Raw genomic sequence first — 20,679 nt, forward strand, 5'->3', positions numbered from 1 at the left:
TTCAGATCCCAAATAAATAAACTTACAGCGAGCAAAACAGAGCTGCAGGCTGTCCAGTACCTGCAAGCTCTCTGCCCCCTGTAATCCTCTCTCTGGGCTGCAGAGCCTTCTGGAAGCTGCCGCCTGGCCTGGGTCAGATTGCTTACACACTGCTGCCTCCCAGGCCAGCGTTCCCAACCGTAAGCCAATGCACATTTATAGAACACTTCCATGTGATCCTGGGGGAAGACAGACCGCGGGCAGAGGGGCGGAGGGCAGTGCTGAAAAGTCGTAACATCAAGAAGAGAGAGCCTTTCCCCTGTCTGCAGTTCATGCTCAGAGGACACTGGGTAAGTCAGTCTCGGATTGGTGGCATTTCTCCTTTGAGCAACGCGTGGCTGTAAACTGGTTTGGCGACTGAGATTAGAGGGGCCAGATGCATTTTTTTCTTTCTTTTTTTTCTGTATGAAGGGAAATTAAGGACACAGCGGTGCTTCTGAATCTCTCCCCCTCCTTCTGATGATCTTCTAAACCATGTAAACGGTTTTTGTTTTCTTTCCAATAAGTTCCTTTTGGTAGGATTTGGTCTAGACCTTAGTCTCTCCATTTGTAATATACGGTTGACCGATTTCTCTGGACTCTGCTAATGGCTCTGCCCATTGCAAATGAGATTTTTTCAAGTACTTGTGATTCTGTGGGTGATTTAAGAGAGCCCCGGAGGCCCCAATACGTGAAGACTTTGTGGGAAATAGCTTTTTAAAATCCCGGATGGTGTTGACTTTGACAGGTTCACACAGTGTTTCTCCAGACTCTCACAAGTACCTTCCCAAACCCCATTCTGACGCTGCGGCTGCCAACTTGCATGCCATGTGATCTCAGCAAAAACGGCGTGTCTCTGAGTTTCACTTAGTGTCGGTTCTGACTGAGCCGCTGGGTCACAGTGAAGTAGAGCTGAATCCTAAGCCTCTGAGAGAACCCTGCTGTCCAGTTAAACACAGGGGAGTGTGAGTGAGTGTGCCTCCAGCCTGTTTTGTAGCGTGTCCCACGAAACAGAAACGCACGGGCTGAAATTCCTTACCCCATGTAAAGCCTTTACAATCTAGTGTGTGTAACACCTGCGTATGTGTATCCAGGGGCCGCAACTCTACCCAGTTTTAGCGGCTCCTTCCAGAAGGGCCTAGCATCCTTCCTGTGAACACCTGCTAGTTATTTGGGGGTTTTCTGCTCCCAGGCCCAGCTGACAGTACCTTGCTGCTTCCCTTTGCTTCTTCAGGCACAGACACCAATGCCAGGTGGGCCTTATGGCTGTTGGTGGTTAAGGCTCAGGGGAAACCTTATTATACACACATTTCTGTTGCTGTGAATGTGCATAGATTTTATTTATTTATTTTTAAAATCTAGTTGCTCCGTCTGTTTATAGGAGGGGATTTGGGAGGCTGTTGGAGCTCTGCTGTCATCATCATCCTAGAATTCCACATATCAGATGTTTCCTTGCAATTAGGGAGACCAGCTTGCTTCTGCAGAGGCTCATGGGTAGTGACAGGGTCTGGCCCAGAGCAAAGGGAATGGGGAGGAAGGGGGCAATGAAAGAGGCATCAGGAAGGAAGCACCTAGAGAGCTTGGGGAGTGTAGATGGAAGAGACGAGAGGAGTGGAACAGAGAGAAAAACATGACCATTCATGGCCTTCAATTCACTTCAGCAGACTTCTTCTTCTTTTTGTTTTTTGTATTTTTCTGAAGTGAGAAGCGAGGAGGCAGAGAGACAGACTCCTGCATGCGCCCGACCGTGATCCACCCAGTAAGTCCACCAGGGGACGATGCTCTGCCCATCTGGGGCATTGCTCCGTTGTAGCCAGAGCCTTTCTTTTTTTTTTTAATTTTTTAATTTTTTTTAATTTTTATTTTATTTATTCACTTTAGAGAGGAGAGAGAGAGGGAGAGAGAGACAGAGACGGGGGGAGGAGCTGGAAGCATCAACTCCCGTATGTGCCTTGACCAGGCAAGCCCAGGGTTTCGAACCGGCGACCTTAGCATTTCCAGGTCAACGCTTTATCCACTGCGCCACCACAGGTCAGGCGCCAGAGCCTTTCTAGCACCTGAGGTGGAGGCCATGGAGCCATCCTCAGTGCTCGGGGCCAACTTTGCTCCAGTGGAGCCTCGGCTGTGGGAGGGGAAGAGAGAGACAGAGAGGAAGGAGAGGGGGAGGGGTGGAGAAGCAGATGGGCACTTCTCCTGTGTGCCCTGATCAGGAATCAGAACCTGGGACTTCCACATGCCAGGCTGATGTTCTACCACTGAGCCAACCAGCCAGGGCCCACTTCAGCAGACTTCTAAGTGGCCCCATGTACCAGGCCACTTGGGGATGAAGTGGGGATGCAGTTAATTAGTTGTGCACCAAGCTCCTGTCATCTAGGCCCTCATGGAGCCTCTGGCCTGTAGTGAGGCAGATATAGAGCAAGCCATCAGCATGGGGCACTGAATTACCATGAGGGTTCCCGGCGATGTGACCCCATGAGGGTCCTCCTCTCAGTGGAAGTGGGAGAGTGAAGAGAAAGGTGGTTTGAGGGAGAAAGAGAGTAGATGCCATTTCAGGAGGGTCTGTGGCTGTGAGTCCCCTAAGTAGAGATACACAGCAGAGCGTGGAAAACGCAGGTGGGGTGGGCAGGAGCCGTCCGGGCTGGCGCCTGGCTCTCAGCCTCGGGCCTGGACTCCCCGGGGGACATTATGGGGTCCATGGAATGTTCCGAGGAGAAGACCCGCTGGAAGCCAACTCCCGAATCTCCTTCAGTGGCTTTAGGAAGAGCAGCTGGAGACGGAGAAGGAGAAGAGGACTTCGCAGCAGCTTGTTCAATGGAAAGAGGTTGGGGAGGACCTGGGGTGACAGTGTCAGAGGCTGCAGGAGCATGAGGGCTGAGAAATCGCCAGAGCCCAGGGCAACTTTTGAGGGTGTTTACAATCAGAAAATATGTGCTTGTAAGAAACAGAAACCACTCACAGGGGAACTTCGTTGAGACAACAGAGCTTGGGGCTGTAGCCACCCCTGCGTGTGCATGACCTCCTGCTTGGTTCTGGTCTGCGGTGGGCGGGTCTCCTCTGCTGGGCTCCTGTCCTGGCCCTCCCTCTGGTCACCACGCACAGGCTCTGCGTTTCTCTGGCACTGATCCGGGTCCTTGTTCCCCATTGCCTTGTGACTTGGGGCCTCCTATTGACTTCTAGGACTCCTGTCAATTATTAAGAGGGAGAATCTGATTGGCCCAGCTTAAGCCAGAATCTGTCGCTAGTGTCCAACCAACCTCAAGATGGCTCAGTTGGGGGGGTGGGGGAGAGAATGAAGAAGGAGCCATAGCCTGACCAGGTGGCGGCGCAGTGGATAGTGTCGGATTGGGATGCGGAGGATCCAGGTTCAAACTCCTGAGGTCACTGGCTCAAGCATGGGCTCGCCAGCTTGAGCGCTGACTCGCTGTCTTGAGTGTGGGGTCATGTATATGGTCACTGGCTTGAGCAAGGGGTCACTCGGTCTGCTGTAGCCCCCTGGTTAAAGTACATATGATAAGGCAGTCAACGAACAACTAAGGTACCTCAACAAAGAATTGATGCTTCTCATCTCCCTCCTTTCCTGTCTGTTCCTATCTGTCCCTCTGTCTCTGTCACACACACACACAAAAGGAGTCATTTCTGGAGTAAGGGACAGAGGCAGGTCCTCCAAAGTTACCTGCTCAAGTGTGTGATTTCACAGGATTGCCAAAGTGAAAGCCAGGTGGCGATGACAGGTGCTACTAACTGCATGCAAGGGTGTGTATTTCATAAGCCACTGGCAGGCTGGGGGTAGGGGACTGCGCTGGGTGGCTAACAGGGTAGGGAGAGAGCCAGGACAAGGGCAACTGACTAGATTGTGGAGTACTGACCAATAGGAAACCACACTCACTGTGATGCTGACCCCAGTCCAAGGCCCTGAGTTTCCGGGAGACCACAAGCCCAGGTGAGATTTGTCATCCATGTCACCACAAGAAGTTTCATCCCAGCCTCAAATGCTGGAGAAAGGCAGTTTTCAGTAGAATTCCCACTGTCTGGTGAGAGCAGCAAGGGAGCAGCCCTACACTGTCCGGGAAACTGGCACAGAAAGACTACTCTTTGTTGGCTTGTCTGCACCGGACAATTCACGACCCTTGCCCTAGGGTTCTTAATCCGGCCGTGTTTAGAAGAGGTGTGTATCCATGTGTTTTCATAATCCTAACCTGCCGTGGCAAGTTGATGTGTGTGTGACCCCTGTGGAGTGCCATGTGTGGCAGGAGCAACTGAAGATAGTTGCGGTCTTGCCAACGTTTCATAAATGTTGCTAATTGACACAGTGGAGTCACTGTGATGAGTGAATGCTCTGGGTTTGTGACCTAAAAAGGGCAAATTCTGCTCCCCGCTCTAGTCAGGGAACAGCCTCAGCAGAGCCCCGTGTCAGAATTGGTGCCAAAGAATTAGAAAGAGATTAAACCCAGCAACACAGGCTGATGTCGTTCAAGCAGACAGCTAGCTCACTTTATGGAGTTGAGCTGCCTACCTCCGTGCAAAGCTCAGGCATGGCTGATATTAGTTGTGTCTCGGGATTCTGGGGGCTCCAAAGAAATATCCAGATCCTGCCAAAGACTGACCCTCCTCAGGGAATTGCTGCCTGTGATGTGCATCAAATCCTGAGTTGCAAGACGTTAGCTGTGGTCATTATTTCTTTCTGGTTGTGCTCATTACGTATGAAAGGACCACGAAGGGTATGGGTCTGCATGGAGCTGGAGGGATCATTTCTAAACAGGGCCAGGTTGTTCATTTTGAGGGGACGTCATTTTGCAAGGCACTCTGTGACATTAAAAACCAAACCAAACCATGGCTCTGCATTTCCTTTTGGTCAAAAAATTCCCTTCCTGTGAATATGCTTCTGCTGAAACGGATAACGGTTCAAGTTAGGATCTGACAAAGTTATTTCGCGTCTCCTATTTCATAGCAAACTGATGAGACAGCCAGCCCTTGAGTCCCGGTCAGTCACAAGATTATCCACTCATGTGTTCCAGTGCTTTGAAGAGCATTTGGTGATATTGTTCTCTTTGCCCGCTGGAAGTTTCACTTTTGGCTTCTGTTGGACATAATTCCTTCTCTGCCAACACCAGCGGCTCCTCTGTCCCCAGGACTGTCAGTGCTTTCTGCACATGCCTCCCCTCATTTAGCACACAGAAAAAGATTCAGGTTGACATGTTGGTCAATAGGCACGGAGGGAAGTGATTTATCCAAGTTTAGATTCCCACCTTGGAGAAGCAACGAGATAGAGAGGGAGTGATGCCCGTAGGCTATCAGTCATTAGTACCAGAGCTTCCTGTCAGATGGGCGGTCCTAGTAGGAGGAAACTCAGGAAATTATCCTTTGGGAGATGTATTCACACTTGGTGAGGTTAAGTCCCCACGTAGTAACCAGGTACACAGCACTAGGAACTAAGGTTCAAATATATCCCTGATTGTCTCATTTTTATTACAGTTGGTTTATTTCAGTTAAGATCCAAACAAGAATCAAAAGTTGCTGGCCCTGGCCGGTTGGCTCAGTGGTAGAGCGTCGGCCTGGCGTGCGGGGGACCCGGGTTCGATTCCCGGCCAGAGCACATAGGAGAAGCGCCCATTTGCTTCTCCACCCCCTCCCCTCCTTCCTCTCTGTCTCTCTCTTCCCCTCCCGCAGCCAAGGCTCCATTGGAGCAAAAGATGGCCTGGGTGCTGGGGATGGCTCCTTGGCCTCTGCCCCAGGCACTGGAGTGGCTCTGGTCGCGGCAGAGCGACGCCCCAGAGGGGCAGAGCATCGCCCCCTGGTGGGTGTGCCAGGTGGATCCCGGTCGGGTGCATGCGGGAGTCTGACTGTCTCTCCCCATTTCCAGCTTCAGAAAAATACAAAAAAAAAAAAAAAAAAAAAAAAAGAATCAAAAGTTGCTTTAAGTTGATCTTTCTTTTTTTTTTAATTTTTTAAAAAAAATTTTATTTATTCATTTTAGAGAGGAGAGAGAAAGGGGGAGAGAGAGAGAGAGAGAGAGAGAGAAGGTGGGGAGGAGCTGGAAGCATCAACTCCCATATGTGCCTTGACCAGGCAAGCCCAGGGTTTCGAACTGGCGACCTCAGCATTCCAGGTCGACACTTTATCCACTGCGCCACCACAGGTCAGGCTAAGTTGATCTTTCTTTCTTTCTTTCTTTCTTTCTTTCTTTCTTTCTTTCTTTCTTTCTTTCTTTCTTTCTTTCTTGAGGGATAGACAGAGACAGACAGAGACAGACAGACAGTAAGGGAGAGAGATGAGAACCATCAACTCATAATTGTGGCACCTTAGTTGTTCATTGATTGCTTTCTCATATGTGCCTTGACTGTGGGCTGCAGCTGAACCAGTGACCCCTTGCTCAAGCCAGTGACCTTGGACTCAAGTCAGCAACCTAGGGCTCAAACCAGTGACCTTGGGCTTAAGCCAGCAACTATGGGGCTATGTCTGTGATCCCATGCTCAAGTTAGTGACCACACACTCAAGCTGGTGAGCCTGTGCTCAAGCTGGATAAGCCCATGCTCAAGCTGGTGACCTCAGGGTTTTGAACCTGGGTCCTTAGCCTCCCAGGCCAACATTCTATCCACTGCGCCACTGCCTGGTCAAGCTGGGTTGATATATCTCTTAAGGCACTTTTCCACTGTCCTCCCTCAAGTTTCTATGTCTCTCCTATATTCTTCATTATATAACTATATATCCCCCAGAAGTTTTTCATGTCTTCCATTCTTATGTCTATATTTTTCTGTAAATTCTTTTTGTCATGGCTGTAAGAGTGATTGTTATGTCGTTGTTTGCTAATTCAAACTTCTGGGTTATGTGTGTGTTTGATGAGATTGCTTGTTCTCCCTCTTGATTATAGGTCATGCTTTCCTGCTTCTTCATGTACCAGCCGGTTCCTTATGGTATTCTGGATGTTGTAATGAGACATTGTAGATACTGGATTCTGTTCTCATCCTCCAAATACTATTGTATTTTCTTCTGTCCACAGTTCAATTACTGAAAACTGTAAAAGCTTAGGTTTACTGTGGTGGCGCAGTGGATAAAGCGTCAACCTGGAAACGCTGAGGTTGCTGGTTCAAAACCCTGGGCTTGCCTGGTCAAGGCACATATGGGAGTTGATGCTTCCTGCCCCCCCCCTATAATGAATAAATAAAATCTTTAATAAAAAATAAAAATAAAAAAATAAAAAAATAAAAAAAATAAAAAAAAAAGCTTAGGTTTAGAAAGTCCTGGGATTTATTCCTTATTCTTAAGGCTCTGTTCCTCCGCGGTTTCAGTGAGAAGCTTGAGGTATGTACCTATTACCCCTAACTCAATCGGACTTGAGCTCCAAAAGGCTTTCGTGGAAGCTGTCTCTCAGGTGGTTTAGCTTCTGTCGCTTTTCCTGGGTTCCTCGCTGTTTACACGGAATAGCTGCATTTCAGGAACCAGCCAGGGATGTGAGGAGGAATTTGTGCGCAGGTTTTGGGCTTCCCCTCTGGGCTCCTTCCTTTGTGAAATTTCCCCTACTCAGCTCCTTAAATTTTTAAAGATGAATTTTCAATAAACTTCTCTGAGGAACAGAGGTTTCAAAAAGCTATTTTCTATTTTACATAATAAAATTGCCTGATGCTAGCTAAAACTCTCTCTAAAGCCTAATACAGTGTGTCCGTAAAGTCATGGTGCACTTTTGACCGGTTATAGGAAAGCAACAAAGGACGATAGAAATGTGAAATCTGCACCAAATAAAAGGAAAACTCTCCCAGTTTCCTACCTATTCAGTGCAGTTCGATGTGGGCTCATGCACAGATTTTTTTAGGGCTCCTTAGGTAGCTATCCCGTATAGCCTCTATAGACTCGTCACTGACTGATGGCCTACCAGAACGGGGTTTCTCCACCAAACTGCCAGTTTCCTTCAACTGCTTATCCCACCGAGTAATGTTATTCCTATGTAGTGGCACTTCGTTATAAACGCGCCAATATTCATGTTGCACTTTGGTCACGGATTCAAATTTAGCGAGCCACAGAACACACTGAACTTTCCTCTGTACTGTCCACATTTTGACTGGCATGGCCGTGGGCTGCTCCGCTGTATACACGGTGTTACGTCATCATCTGCGCATGTGCACATGCTGCCACATCATCCTACAGAAACTGGGAGGGTTTTCCTTTTATTTGGTGCAGATTTCACATTTCTATTGTCTTTTGTTGTTTTCCTGTGACCGATCAAAAGTGCACCATGACTTTACGGACACACTGTATTTACTTGCATTTTGCACAGTCTTATTTTATCCTATGAAAGGCAAATATCTTCAGTTTCTTAACTTGGCTGTAATGTATGGCTCATCAGCATTAATATCGTTGGCTCTGATGTTACTGACACTGATCTCCGATCTACCCTCAAGATCTCTGTCATCTTGTTTTCATTGAAACAGCTCCCCCACCCCCATTACATGCTCCCCTCAGCCCACAGTTTCCAATTATGTTGATACTGTATTTGATTTCCAAAAATGACAGCACAGTTCAACTTTTGGATTCAAACTGATGTCTGAATTTTTGTGGGTTTCAACAGCTTGTTTTCATAATAAATATGGTTTCGCTAATCTCTAGTTTGCAGAGGACTAAATGGAAATTGTGAGCAAGGGAACCTCCTATTTGACTGGGACGTCAAGTATCTGTTGTGGGGGGGGGAGAAAAGAGATCTTTTGTTGCAAATCAATATGCAGCTTTCTGATTTCATTCTGGGCTAAGGGGCTATCCATGGTTCATAACATGGGATGCTACCAGCTTCATCCTCAGAATACTGTAGGGTGATGGCACTCAGCGGGCACGGACCAAGAAGACACTAGCGGCTACTGATCAAGGAGCCATGCTTATAAGTTGTCGTTTCACCAGGAGGGATTTGATCCGTCGATCAGTCCTTCCTCGTGTGGCAGCCTTTGCACTTCAGTGAACAGAGCTTTAAGATGGCCAGTCAGAGGGTGCTGGCTGGCACCAAGGGGAGCTTAAATGGATCATCTGGGGAGAATCTCATCAATTAGCTTTTGCCATATAACAGACCACCCCAAAACTTGGTTTAAAACAATAATCACTTATTTAGCTTTTGCCTCAGTAGATTGGCAATTGGGGCTGGGCCCAGCTGCTCCTTTGAGTGGTTCTCTTGGTCTCAGCCGGGATCCCTCATGAGTGTGTGGTCGGCTGTGGGCTGGCTAGGTGATGGCCAACCACTCATCAGCTACGAAGAGGCCATGTTTTCTGCCTGCGATTGCCCAAAGCTGGGGGAGCAAAGAGAAGAAGCTGGAACTATTACAACTGAGAAGCTTATAGGAGGGACCCCGCAAAAGGGAGCCTAGGACCTCTGCGGAGGGGGCTTCAGCCATGGGGCCCATGAGGCCAGCTCTGTGAGCACCGGGGAAGCTGTGGACTGGACCCCACTGCCGCGCCGGGAGGGCACTGCTGGTGCAGGGGTGACATGGGAGGTGGGTGATGAAGTGGGCAGGAGGCGTTCGCTCTCCTTTCTCCCTTCTCCCCTCCTCCTCCCTCTCCTCCTCCTCCTCGGGCCTCTGTCCCTCCTGGCAGAACCTCACACGGAGCAGCGGGCAGACAGAAAGGGGGCTGGAGAGTCTCCGAGCATCTGGCTGTAGTGGGTTAGGAGCTGAGAAACTAACAGTAACCGGTCCGCCTCTCACTGGCAGAGGAGCGGGGCGTGTCAGTCCAATCCCTGATCTCTGGGGCACCAGTGCAGGTGACTTCCAAGTGCCTCCTAATCTGTATCTCCTACAAGTCTGGACTTTTCACATCAAAATCTCAAGGTGGCCCTGACCTCTGGTGGCGCAGTGGATAAAGCATCGACCTGGGAACACTGAGGTTGCCAGTTCAAAACCCTGCACTTGTCTGGTCAAAGCACATATGGGAGTTGATGCTTCCTGCTCCTTCCCCCTTTCTCTCTCTCTCTCTCTCTCTCTCTCTCTCCCCCCCCATCTCTAAAATAAAAAAATAAATAAAATAAGAAAACAGCACAGAAAAATCTCAAGGTGGCCTCAGGAATGGGAGAGGAAAGGAGACAGGAGGCGCAGGGGGAGGGGAGGAAAAGCTGTCATGTCACTCAAACGTCACCGAGCTGCCGGGTCCTTGGCACTCGCGAAGGTGCCCGGCTGAAAAACAGGCGATGCCTCCCAACAGATCCCTTTCCCAGGCTACGCTGTTTGTTTGTATTGAGACAGGAACATGATAACGGAGCTATAAGTAGCTCTGTGCTCAGCTGTGCAAGGCAGACAGTTAGAAGAACTGGATGCAGCCACGGTGGGGGGCGGGGGGAAGCTGAGATGAGGGGAGAGCTCTTCGGGAACAGCAACTGGCTTCAGTGGCTGGGTTTGTCAAAGAGTGGCAGAGTCAGGTGACCTGAGCTCACCCTCAGGGGGCAGACACTGCCTCCACTCCTCTGCTCAGAGCCTCCCACGTCCTTGGCTGACTCGGCTGACGCAGGCCTGACCGGCTGGCTGGAGGCTGTGGTGGCCGGAGGGCGAAGCCGCGGCAGGACAGGCTGGGTCTCGCCTGACCTTGCTGGTCTAAACTGGAGGCTACGCCGGAGCCTAGAAAGGTCCGGGGAAGCCTGCCTGTTGGTCGCAAGCCTGTCTCAGTTTAGTTCTGGTTCTGACCCTTGCTCATGGCAAGGTAATGGGTAAATCATTTCCACCTTCTAGGCCTGAGTCCTCACCTGGAAAATGGGTTTGTCGGAGAAGAGGCTCGCAAAGATCCCTCCAGCTCTCGTGATTTAAATTATTCAATGCAGGAGGAAAATCAAAAGTTACTAAGCCTTTAAAACAGATACATTTCTATCATAGACAAAAAGGTCTTTTCCGTAGAGAGTTAAATAACCCTGGGTAGAAAAGTTGGCGTGATTGATGCATCAACAAATCCCAGCAGGCTCTTCTCGCAGGAAGGTGGAATGTCACTTGCGAAATCTCTGAGACTCCGTGTTATCATGGATGAAAGAAGGCCTGTGTGATCTTGCCTCCGATTCCCCAGCTCCCCGTACCCCCACCCTACACACAGCATGTAAAACGGGCATCGTGGTCTGGGTTCTGAGCCCCGCCCTCCACCCCTGCGCAGCGTCCGTCTGTCCGCACAGCTTAGCTGCTGTGCTGCTTCTCACGTTTCTAGGCGCCCTCCTCTTCCAGACCTGGCCCTCAGCCCGTCCCCAAGTATGCTCTTGGCTCCTCACGGCAACGCTTCTGGCGACCCACGCCTGCTGGGCTGCCTAAGTAAGCCATGATGGTTAATCAGCCGGCCTCAAACCTGGACCTGCTATACCCTCTTTCCAGGTCATTGCAGGGTACCATAAGCTGGAACCTTCCCAACCAACCAGCTTTCGTTGCCAATGGCTAGAAAACCCATGCTCTGTGACAGAACTGAATGGGCAAAAGATAAAGGCAGCGAATGACCTCTGAACTCACAGAAATCTTCCCAGGTGGCAGCGTTGCCTTGTCCATCGCTCGCAGGGTTTGGGGCCCAACAGGCCCCATTCTTCCTCTGCTCTCTGTTGGTCTCTGGTCATGCCCACTGGCCTCTCCGGGCTTCAGTTGTTCGTCCATAAAAAGTAAAGTACCTAGCCCATAGCTTTGCTGGAGGTATTTAAAACATCATGGTGATTATGAGAGGGGAAAGGGGAGGGGGGGAGGAGAGGGTAAAGGGGGATAAATGGTGATGGAAGGGACTCGACTCGGGGTGGTGGACGCACGATGTAACATACAGGTGACGTCTTCTAGAATTACACCTGAAACCTATATGATTTTGTTGATCAATGTCTCTCCAATAAATTCAATAAATTAAAAAAAAACCCATTTAGAGAAAAAAAAAAAAAGAGCATGAGCTCCCCGTAGTAGTGCCTGGCACATAAAAAGAGCTCAATATTTATGGAATGAGTAAACATGTGAATTAATGAATCAAGGACCATCCCGGTTTATCCTGAGGACCTTCTGCGGCTGTGTAGATGTGACAGCTGAAAAAGAAAATTCTCCCAAACAACTGTCTTTTAAAATGGGAGGAGGGGAGGAAAGAGGGACAAATATACGGTGACAGAAAAGGATTTGACTTTGGGTGACAGGCACACAACGCAATCAATGGTTCAAATGCTATAGAGATGTTCACCTGAAACCTATACGGTATATTCTTATGGACCAATGTCACCCCCATTAATTAATTCAATAAAATGGATTTATTCAAATTCTATTTTAATCTATGAGAAACTAGGTGGAGGTTTAGCTGGCTGTTTAGACACCATACATAGGTCAGTGGGCAGAAGAAACCTTGGTGAATCCAGTCTTGTTTGTGGTAAGCCACCCTGAATTAATTAGGAGCCTCAACCATGAATCATTTCTGAAGAAATACAGTGTCATAGCCCCAATAATCCCACTGCCAATGATATAATAGTCAATAGTTTGTCTAGTGCTTAATCTCTTCTAAGAGCTTTATGGACATTAACTCACAATAGCTATGTGATTGCCATTTAAGAGATGGCAAAACTGCCTGACCAGGTGGTGGTGCAGTGGATAGAGCATTAAACTGGGATGCAGAGGACCCAGGTTTAAAACCCCAAGGTCACTGGCTTCAGTGCGGGCTCACCAGCTTGAGCACAGGGTTGCCAGCTTGAGTTCAAGGTCTCTGGCTTGAGCAAGGGGTCACTTGCTCTGCTGTAGCCCCCCAGCCAAGGCACATATGAGAAAACAATCGATGAACAACTAAGGTGCCGCAATGAAGAATTGATGCTTCTCATCTCTCTCCCTGTCTGTCTGTCCCTCTCTCTGACTCTCTGTCAAAAAAAAAAAAAAAAAAAGAAAGAAAGAAAGAAAGAAAGAAAGAAAGAAAAGTTGGCAAAACTGAGCACAGAGAAGTTAAGTAATTTGCCAGTTTGTACACCAGGTGAGTGGTGGAGTCGGTGTCCACACTGTGGCAGTTTGGCCCTGGGGTCTGGTGCATAATCACAACCCTTTATGTATGGTCTCCAAAGGGTTAGACGAGTGAGCCCACAGTCAGGTGCGTTTACTGATGGGGGGAGGGGGGCAGTGGAAGCCCAGCTGATGTATGGCTCGGATGAAGACAGCATGAGGAGAGGCCATGGACACATGCAGACAGCAGTAAGTCATGGAGACTAATGTTGGGGTCTTCTTCGAGGACTACCTTGGGGAAAGGCGTGCGTGGCTAAGGAGTGTGGGCACTATGAATTCTGATGTGCCTGGTATCTTTCTGGACCTCTCTCCCCTTCCCCCATGCCAGGCAATCTATGATTATAAGAGATGAAACACTACTAGCTCCTGGCATGGAAGTTGAATAGTCTCAACATTCCTTTGCTCTCTCCCCTGGTAGAAGTGACAGCATCTCTGGTGGCCAGTGGTGAGACAGGTGTCAGCAGTGACACCAGCATCCAGCAGCCCTGGTAGGGTGGTCCAGGGGCCAGTGGTGGCAACAGAAGCGATGCCGTGAGGCTCCAGAGTTGACTGAGAGGGTGATTCCTGGGGGAATTCACATTGCCAAATGTCCACCACTGAACACTGAACATTACGCACCTTCCAAGTCCGATGGGACGCTCCCATTTTGGTTGGCCATCCTCGCTCTCTCCCTCCTTCTCCCCTCCCAATTCCCCCCTTCTCTTTGTCAGAGCTTTCACCATATTTGCCCACTTGCTACAGACTCGCCTCAGACCACACTGCATTTCATTCCCAGTCTGCTCATTCAGATATTTTGCTTAAAAAGATTCTCTCCTCTAGAAAAGTTCTCCTGTGATTTGAGGGGGCGGGAAGCAAATGTTCTTGTTTCCCACACCTCCGATCCTTAATTGTACAGAAACCTACTGATAACAAATGAAAAGGAACACTTTTCAAATGTTGTGTTTTTTTTACCAACTAGTGGAATTCTTTTTTTCAAATATCTTCTGCAGAACCCCAAGGTGTGAAAAAGATACCCTTATTAAAATTGAGATGGAAGTCACATAACAAAATAAACTATTTTACTTCATTTTTATTTCTTCTTACAATTTTTAATTAAATTTATTGGGGTGACATTGTTTAATGAAATTATATAGATTTCAGGTGTAGCATTCTATAACACACCATCTGTATATTGTGTTGTGTTCGCCACCCTAAGTCAAGTCTCCTTCCATCACCCTTTATCCCCCTGTACCCTCCTCTCCCCCCACCCCCTTCCCTCTGGTGATCCCCATACTGTTGTCTGTGTCCAGGAGTTTTCCTCTTTCCTTAACCCCTTCACCTTGTACACTCAGCCCCCCAACCCCCCTCCCCTCCAACAGCTGTCAGGCTGTTCTCTGTATCGATGAGTCTGTTTCTATTTTGTTTGTTAGTTTATTTTGTTCGTTAGTGAGATCATATGGTACTTGTTTTCTCTCACTGGCTTATTTCACTTAGCATAATACTCTCCAGGTCCATCCATGCTGTCGCAAAAGTGGAGCAGTACAGTGGCATTTAAAAAATTCACAATGGTGTGCAGCCACCACCTCTATCTCATTCCAAAACATTTCATTGTGCCAAAATAAAAGCCCAAACCCGTTAAGACGTTACTCCCCATTTCCCCAGCCCTTGGCAACCACCAACCTGGCTTCTGTCTCTCTGCATTTGCCTATTCTGGACATTTCACATCAATGAAATTACATGGTATATGACTTTCTATGTGTGGTCTTCTTCACTTAGCACAATATTCTGGAGGTTCTCTGGAGTTGCAGCCTGTGTCAGAGCTTCATTCTTTTTGAGGGCTGAGTAATATTCCATTGCACGGTTGGACCACAGTTTGCTTCCCCACTCCTCTGTTGAAGCGTACACGCTTCTGCTCTGTTTGACCTACAAGTGGGGCACCAAGTTCCTCTTCCCCACCCAGCTTCCCTTTCCAGGAGCTCCTGACCCTGCTCTGAGCTTGGTCTCTGGAAAGCCTTTGATGAAATGCCAATTGACTTCCCTAGAAGGAGCCTCCCTGTGGCAGGGGTGAGGGCCTTCTGCAGAAGTTTTCATTTGCATGGAAGGCTCTGCCACTATGAACACAGAACGGGCCGCGTTCACGCAGGAGGGTGGCTGATTGGTGATAAGCTGGAGGGATCCTGGAATCCTGGGAGGTGGGAGGGAGGCGGCTGGGCAAAAGGGTCTTTGGGACCTGGCCTGTGGTAGCGCAGTGGATGGAACGTTTGACCTGGAACACGGAGGTCGCCGGTTCAAAACCCTGCACTTGTCTGGTCTAAGGCACATATGGGAATTGAGGCTTCTTGCTCCTCCCCCCCACCTTTCTCTCTCTCTCTCATGCTCTCCTCTCTAAAATGAATTTTTTAAAAAAGGGTCTTTGGATGGCTGCCCTTGTCCCACCCAAGGGCCCCAGGGCCCCAGGGCCTCCTCTAGCTTGCGTGGGCAGGTCTGACTAGCAGCGATCTGGGCAAGCCTGCTGCTTTTATGAGTTCACTTGTTGAAACTCAAGCCACGCCCCAATAGGTACATTCTGCACACCCCACACCATAAACAGGTGCCAGACTGCTGACGTCATCCTATTTCCACAAGTTTTCTTTGTCTTTCCACATTATTTATGGCGAATTTTCCCAGGTGCCAACACAAGCCCTTGGGGCATTTTACTCCTTTCTAGAAAGAAAGGTTTGTCCCTGCTCTCCTGCGCCATACTCCCCAGGCAGGACACAAAGTCCTGATCCCAGAGGCGCAGTGGTCCCCCCAGGGCCAGCTTCAGGCTGGGTAACCTTTTCTGGAAGGAGCCCCGCCTGCTCGTGCAGGAACAGAGGAATCCCTGTGCGAAGGGCCTGGACGCAGTGGCCCGGGAGATGCTGGTGGCACATTTGTGTAATCACAGTGGCCCTGCACGCCGGCCGCTGCCCAGGTATGAAGCGCAGCTGGTCGGTGTCGGTATGAGGGTGGGGGCGGGCTGTCTGCCCAGCTGCCTGAGGTGAGTCAGCGCCTCGGCTTCAACCTCACTCGCTTCTGAATGCAGGAAGAGAAAGTCCCATTGCAGAAAAGCAGGCTTTCCACAGTCTCGGACTTTCCCCCAAACGTGAGTAGCTGGCAGGGCTGTTCTCTGCTGTCTGGCAGCTGAGGGGTGGCAGTTCTGGAGGTCCCAAGGGACAGTTTCAGACACAGCTGGGCTCTCCTTTTGCAGTTCTGAAATTTACATGAAGCAGACATATTGTTGCCATTTTCTTTAGTTTATTGACCCATCTACTTATTATTATTATTTTTTAGTGAGATAAAGGGGGGAGTGTGTGGGGGGGAGAGAGAGAGAGAGAAAGAGAGAGAGGGACTATAGGGGAGAAAGATGAGAAGCAACAACTTGTAGTTGCAGCACCCTCATTACTCACTGATTACCCCCTACATGTGGCTCCACCCTGGGGCTCCAGCCAAGCCACTGATCCCCGCTCCAGCCAGCGACCTTGGGCTTTAAGTCAGCAACCTTTGGGCTCAAGCCAGCGACCATGGGGTCATGGCGATCCCACACTCAAGCTTGCTACCTTGGGGTCTTGAACCTGAGACCTCAGTGTCCCAGGTCAATGCTCTCTTCACTGCACCACCAATGGTCAGGCTGACTAGTGACCCCATTTTATAAAGGTAGTTTGGATGTTTTGATTTTCAATAAAATTATTGAATTTATTTTGGTGAAAGTGTTTCAAAATCGATATTGCTTTGAAGTGTGCATGTGGTTGAAGCTGGTTGGTACTAGAAAGTCGCTATAATTGAGACAGGAGTAATGATTGTAGCACAATGTTGTTTTCTGATGGAGCATCATTTTCCAAATGAACATAAAGAATAAACTGAAGGGGCCTGACCAGGCGGTGGTGCAGTGGATGGAGCGTCGGACTGGGATGCAGAGGACCCAGGTTTGACACCCCCGAGGTTGCCAGCTTGAGTGTGGGCTCATCTGGTTTGAGCAAAGCTCACCAGCTTGGACCCAAGGTCGCTGGCTTGAGCAAGGGGTTACTCGGTCTGCTGAAAGCCCATGGTCAAGGCACATATGAGAAAGTAATCAATGAACAACTAAGGTGTCGCAACGAAACACTGATGATTGATGTTTCTCATCTCTCTCTGTTCCTGTCTGTCTGTCCCTGTCTATCCCTCTCTCTGACTCTCTCTCTGTCTCTGTAAAAAATAAATAAATAAGTAAAATAAACTGAGTGATCAATTTTAAGTAAATGAATATTTTTACATTCTGTAGGTGAGCATATGATTTTTGAGAGTCCATCTTATAAACAGAAAATGGCCAGAAAGGGTTAAGGAATTGTGCCCTTTTGATTAAAGGGTCAGGAGTGGGAGAACTGATCACTACAGTGAGGTCACTCACCATTTTCTCAGTTTGAGGCATTTTAATTGGGTCTGCTCAAATACTTACATTTTCTTTTCCAGTGACTTCAGTAGGTATAGCACATGATAGCTGCTCAATCAATGTTCAACAGATAAGCAAATCAGTGTACAAATTTTATTTTAAGTAAGTCGATCACTGAACTTTTCTGAGGAAATACTATGACGACAGCGTATTGCTGAGGAAAAAACCTTGAACTAGAAAGAAGGAGCTTGATTTGGGGTGGTGAACACACGACACAGTGTGCAGATGATGTGTTGTGGAACTGTGCTGTATAATTGTGTTAATCGGTGTCGCCTCAATAAATTTAATAAAAAGGACAGAAATAGAAGGAAGGGGTCTGAGTTCTATTTCAGCGTTGGCCTTCCCAAACCAGGTCTCGGACCAGCCCCTGGCCTTCTCCAGCCGGCTTCCCTCTGGACTAGACGCTAATCTCTAAGCCCCAAGCATCTATGGATTTTGAAGTTTTCTGTACCTTAGTTTCTCCTCCTAGAACACGGGAAGGTCTGCTTCTGTTGCGAGGTCTCATGGAAGCCAGCTGGGTCATGTTCTCACTTCTGAGCTGTGTAGGAAGCACCCTCATGATGGTGATGACTAATCAACAATGTCACCAAGTGAGCCCGATGAGATGACTAGTGGTCCCCGCAGCACGCCCTTTTGCAGGACAACTCCTTCCTCGTCTGTCCCCAACGACCCATTTTCCCTCAGCAAAGAAGCCATTCTGTCTTCATACAAGTATGTGCAGAAGTGAAACCAATTTGATGAAACAAGTGTTTAGAATAAAAAATATAAAAACCAGATGTTGTTGAAGAGAAGTGGGTTTCACGCCTTCTAAGGTTGGACACCGAGCTCCGCTGTCCCCAATGGTGGGAAGGCAGCCACGCTCTGCATTTCTGAACTGCACACAAGGAGAAGCAGAGAGCATTCTGACAGTGGCACGCCTCAAGCTCCTTTTGACATGGGGGCCCCTTTGTCACCCCGTTTGTGTGTGTGTGTGTGTGTGTGTATGTATACGTGTGTATGTATATGTGTGCATTGGAGTTAACTCAGAGACGCAGCAACAAACTCGTTTTTCAGAAGTGTCTGCCAACCCCGGGGTGAGGAATCAAAACATCAGCCCGTATTGGGCAAGAAGTCTGGGTGGCATGTAGCAAAAGAAAACTCTTCAAAAGCAATTTTCCATGATGCGACTGCAGAGATAAACACTTCCCATCCTCTGGCTTTTGAGTTTGGGGAGACACGCAGACCAAAAAAGCCTCAGACCTTTTTCAGTTTTCCTGATGTGAATATCCTTCTTCTTTTTCCTTCCCCAGTCACCTCTGATAGAATCCCCAGGGACGCTGGGCAGGGGCGCCGTGAGTCGCCATGGGTAACGAGAACAGCGCGCTGGATAACCAGGTGGGTATCGCGGAGCTGCTCCCTTAACCCACGCGCGGCACTCTCTACTGACCTCCCCTCGGCTTTTCTTTCCAGCATCTTCTCTCTGCCCAGGAAGGGGCAAGCTGAGACTGTGTCTAGATACATGTGGACACGTATGGGTCCGTGTAAGCATTCTCCATTTCATTTTCAGAATGCCCGTTTTAAGGCTAGCCCTATTTTATAAGCCATCAATACTAATTTTTCTTTGTATTCTGTGCTTCTAAAATTGTTAGAATGAGAGTCCGGCGTGTTTTTCCTGGGTGGTGCCCCACGTGCCACCTCCCAACAACTTACATGGGTGGCAGAGGAAGGTAAAATAAAACCTCTTGCATGCTCCTCCCCCAAATCACGTTCTGACCTTTAAAAAGCGCTTTTAAAATCTATCAGTGTTGAGCAGATTAAATGTGAACTGTTGTTTCGAGGTCAGGTAAGGCTTTTCCAATTGAGCAATGGACCCCAATTGCTTAATTATGCATATGGCTGGGATATTAAAATATATTCAGATTTTTTACAGCTACCCATTTTAAGTTAAAAAATTTTCATTCAATGCCCTGGTGAACAAAATCAAGGAGACAATTTCCCATTTAACTCATGCATGGTGGAAATTTTGGAATAATGGTATTGAGTTCTTTGAATAAGAAAACTGGACTTTAGCCAGCGTAATTCAATTTGTTTCCCTCTGCCTTTGTCTTCCATGTGATCTTTTCTTAGAGCAGGAAAACAAGAGTCATTAAAAGAAAAAGGGCAAGCTCCAGGCTTTAGGCAGGTAAGATGCAGTAATTGTGTTGATGATTGGATGTGAGACAATAGGGAGAGGTAGAGACTGTGGCAAACAAAAGAGATTTCTATCCTATTGTCTAAAGGAGACAGCCACCATCCACTCCAGCTCGTGTATGCCATGTGGGAATGTTAGCCCACTATTACAAAACCTTCCCAGTTCTTCAAGGGGAGTCAGAAACCTATACTTTTTTCTATGAAATCTTTAAGATTTTATTATTAAACCTTTTATAAATTGCTTCTCAGACTTTTGGCTAAGATCAAGTGTATAATTAAAAAATTTTTTTTTAATTCAGTGAGAGGAGGGGAGACAGAGAGACAGATTCCTGCATGCACCCCTTCTGGGATCCACCCAGCAAGCCAACTAGGGGGTGATGCTCTGCCCATCTGGGGCGTTGCTCTGTTGCTAAGCAACAAAGCTATTCTTAGCACCTGAGGAGGAGACCATGGAGCCATCTTCAGTGCCTGGGGCCAACTTGCTCTAATTGAGCCATGGCTGTAAGGGGGGGGGGCAGAGAGAGAATGAGAGAGAAGGGAGAAGGGGAGGGGTGGAGAAGCAGATGAGCACTTCTCCTGTGTGCCCTGGGTGGGAAGCGAACCCAGAACTTTCACATGCTGGGCTGATGCTCTACCACTGAGCCAACCAGGCAGGGCTAACTTTTTTATTTTGAGATGATAGTAGAGGTACCTGCTATTATGAGAAATAATACAGAGAAATCTTATGTACCCTTTACCTACTCCCCTCCCCCCCCTTTAACCAGTAACATCTTATAAAACTACAGCATCACAACCTGGATATTGACATTGATAAAGTCAAGATACACAACAGTTCTATCAGCAGAAGGGCTCTTCTTATCGCCCTTAGAGCCACACCTCCCTCCCTCTTCTCCCTCATTTCTAACCCCTGGCAGCTTCTAATTTGTTCCTATCTCTACAACTTTAATATTCTGAGAATGTTGTGTAGATGGACAGAATCACATGGTGCATGACCTTTGGGAATTGGCTGTTCTCACTCAGTATGATTTCCTTGAATTCATCCAGGTTGTTGCTTGTGTCAGTAGTCCGTTCCCTCTTACGGCTGCGTCGTGTTCATGGCATAGAGATGCAGCGGTTTGGCGAAGCATTCAC

At 48.3% G+C, this 20,679-nt stretch overlaps 1 protein-coding gene across 22 annotated transcripts in view; it reads left to right on the top strand.

Moving 5' to 3' along the window:
* The first annotated feature begins 238 nt into the window (after nucleotides 1-238).
* Nucleotides 239-20,679, top strand: part of TACC2 (transforming acidic coiled-coil containing protein 2) — a 203,378-nt gene continuing 182,937 nt past the window's right edge. For 17 of the 22 annotated variants that reach the window (XM_066239458.1, XM_066239472.1, XM_066239478.1 and 14 more), the window contains exons 1-3: nucleotides 254-329; nucleotides 1,720-1,777; nucleotides 18,669-18,753. In XM_066239458.1, the coding sequence (XP_066095555.1) occupies nucleotides 18,721-18,753 (33 nt within the window). In that variant the 5' untranslated portion in view covers nucleotides 254-329; nucleotides 1,720-1,777; nucleotides 18,669-18,720. Of the gene's footprint in view, nucleotides 330-1,719; nucleotides 1,778-15,981; nucleotides 16,057-18,668; nucleotides 18,754-20,679 lie in introns of those variants that run through there. The other 5 variants (XM_066239461.1, XM_066239466.1, XM_066239469.1 and 2 more) reach the window with 2 other exon arrangements.

Source organism: Saccopteryx bilineata, chromosome 7 (assembly GCF_036850765.1).
Source record: "Saccopteryx bilineata isolate mSacBil1 chromosome 7, mSacBil1_pri_phased_curated, whole genome shotgun sequence".
Taxonomy (NCBI): Eukaryota; Metazoa; Chordata; class Mammalia; order Chiroptera; family Emballonuridae; genus Saccopteryx; species Saccopteryx bilineata.